The sequence below is a fragment of the Oryza brachyantha genome, chromosome 4 (assembly GCF_000231095.2).
Source record: "Oryza brachyantha chromosome 4, ObraRS2, whole genome shotgun sequence".
In the NCBI taxonomy this organism is placed as follows: domain Eukaryota; kingdom Viridiplantae; phylum Streptophyta; class Magnoliopsida; order Poales; family Poaceae; genus Oryza; species Oryza brachyantha.
In genome coordinates, this window is record NC_023166.2 from 2,215,387 (window position 1) to 2,217,468 (window position 2,082).

The 2,082-nt window shown below is 54.4% G+C and overlaps 1 protein-coding gene across 1 annotated transcript; it reads right to left on the reverse strand.

Annotated features, from left to right (window-relative positions):
• On the reverse strand, window positions 1–1,510 carry LOC102720697 (acyl transferase 15-like). The gene has a single exon (XM_040523518.1). The coding sequence runs from the start codon at window positions 1,462–1,464 to the stop codon at window positions 160–162; it is 1,305 nt and encodes a 434-aa protein (XP_040379452.1). The 5' UTR covers window positions 1,465–1,510; the 3' UTR covers window positions 1–159.
• Between the last annotated feature and the right edge of the window lie 572 nt (window positions 1,511–2,082).

Sequence of the window (2,082 nt, forward strand, 5' to 3'; positions counted from 1 at the left end):
AGCAGATTGTAAGTATCTCGTGGAGCCTTCAAATAAATAGAACACTGCCAGCAATCGTTGATGTAGTTTATTATAATGTCACGTATAGTTGCAAGTAGGAATTATATTTTGGAAGTGGAAATAAAAAACCAAAAAGAAGAAGAAAAAAGTAGTAGTAATTCAGCCAAGGCTTGACAATTCTGCGAGGAACGCGTCGACGTGCTCCTCCCTGACGCAGAGCGACAGAACGCTTGCGCCGCCGGCGGCTTCCTCCCGCGGCAGGCACGCCACGCAGCTCGGCACGGCCGCCGGCTCCACGTGGCACATCACCCGCGCCGCCCTCCCGCCGCCCATGTCCGGCGCCTCGAACCCGATGTTCCTCCAGCTCGCCACGTAGAACGCGTCGTACCCGAACAGCACGCCCATGATCTCCTGCTGCTCCATGCGTGCCCCGGCCCCGTTCATGGCGGCGTTCTCGAACTGCAGCGGTATCTGCTCCTTGGCTCGCCGGATCAGCCTCACCACGTCCTTGAGGTCGCCGTTCGCCACCTCGCCGCTCGTCGGCACGGTCACCTGCGAGGTGACGCAGTTGCCGTAGTACCCCTCCTTGGCGCCGACGTACTTGCGCACGTTGGCCGCGAAGACCAGCGGCGCGGGTGCGTCGCGGTCGGGGACGACCGCGCGCGTGCGGCTCCGCCAGAGCACGGCGGTGACGGCCTCGAACGTGGTGCACGGCTCGCCGCTGTAGTCCGCGTCTCCGGCGACCTCCGCCTTGACGCGTCCGATCAGGGTGGAAGGGACGGTGACGTCAAGGTACGCGAACGCCTTGTTCTCCAGGGTCATCATCGTCTTCTCGATGGCGGCGACCAGCGGCGGCAGCTCCGGGAGGGAGTCATCGCCGCAGCTCACCGGCAGGACGCACGGCCGGGGCAGCCCGCGCGCGAGGTCGCCGACGGCCTGCAGGAACTGGGCGATCCCCGCGCCGTCGGCGATGACGTGGTTCCACGTGACCCCGACGACGAAACCACCGCAGGCGAACTCCGTCACCTGCATGAGCAGGAGCGGGTCGCCCTCGCCGCAACCCTCCGCGCCGTACTCGACGGCGAGCTCCTTCAGCATCGCCGCGAACGGCCGGTCGAACATTCTCACGTCCTCGAGAGCGCAGCTCGCCGTCGCGGCAACGAAGGCCACGCCCTCGCCGGTGCACGAGACACGGAGCTGCCGGTCCCCGTCGTCGCCGGCAGCTCCGACAGCTCGGCCGGCGATGGGGTAGTAGTAGACCAGAGCTTGGGACAGAGCCCTCTTGATCGTCATGGCCGGCTCGGCGATCGCATTTTTGAAGACGTGGAACGACGTGAACGGAGCGAAGGCGAGAGCCTTGTCGAAGGAGGAGAGGCTGATGTCGCCGGCCAGCGCCGCCGCCGGCGACGGCTTGGTCGACGGGGTGACAACCTCCGGCGAGGACTTGGTCACCGCGTTCTTCATTTGTAACAAGTCTACTGACAAGTGTGTAATGTTGACACTACTTATAGTTTATTTGGGTACCTCACAACTACTCTCTAGTTTTCAAGTACATAGAGATTGTACATATATATTAGTACAACTAAACTTGATTTCATATTGTTTTTTATTCTAATTTCATATTGTTTGTTAGACACAAATGTTCATAAAAATATTGTAGTTGAATTTGTCACGTGACAATGCCATTAAGATGATCCAATGCAAGCATTCAAAAGTAGGGGAGGATGGTCCCATATCCATTCTATAATATACTCAAATGGTAACACGTTTCCTAACAAATTTATTCAAAAGAAAAGATCAATAAACTCATAAATTGACATATCTTGTATCTGTATACTCCAGTAGTACCAATAATTTCTCTAAAGGAGTTCAATTGTACAACTTAAATTTTATCCCAAAAAAGCAAACTTCTATAATACTACTTTTAATTCTTTCTAGCACCATGTATTCGAATTTCTCATAATCTTTTTTTTAATCACCCTTTGTCATACCCACGACCTATTTCATAAGAGATATCTAGGTCATTTATCAGGACTGCTAATTCATTTTAAATATCTTACTATTTCAATTTTTTCTGTGACC

What these genes read in the sequence shown, in the direction of transcription:
- LOC102720697 (XM_040523518.1), bottom strand. Translation starts at nt 1,464, where the DNA reads ATGAAGAACGCGGTGACCAAGTCCTCGCCGGAGGTTGTCACCCCGTCG.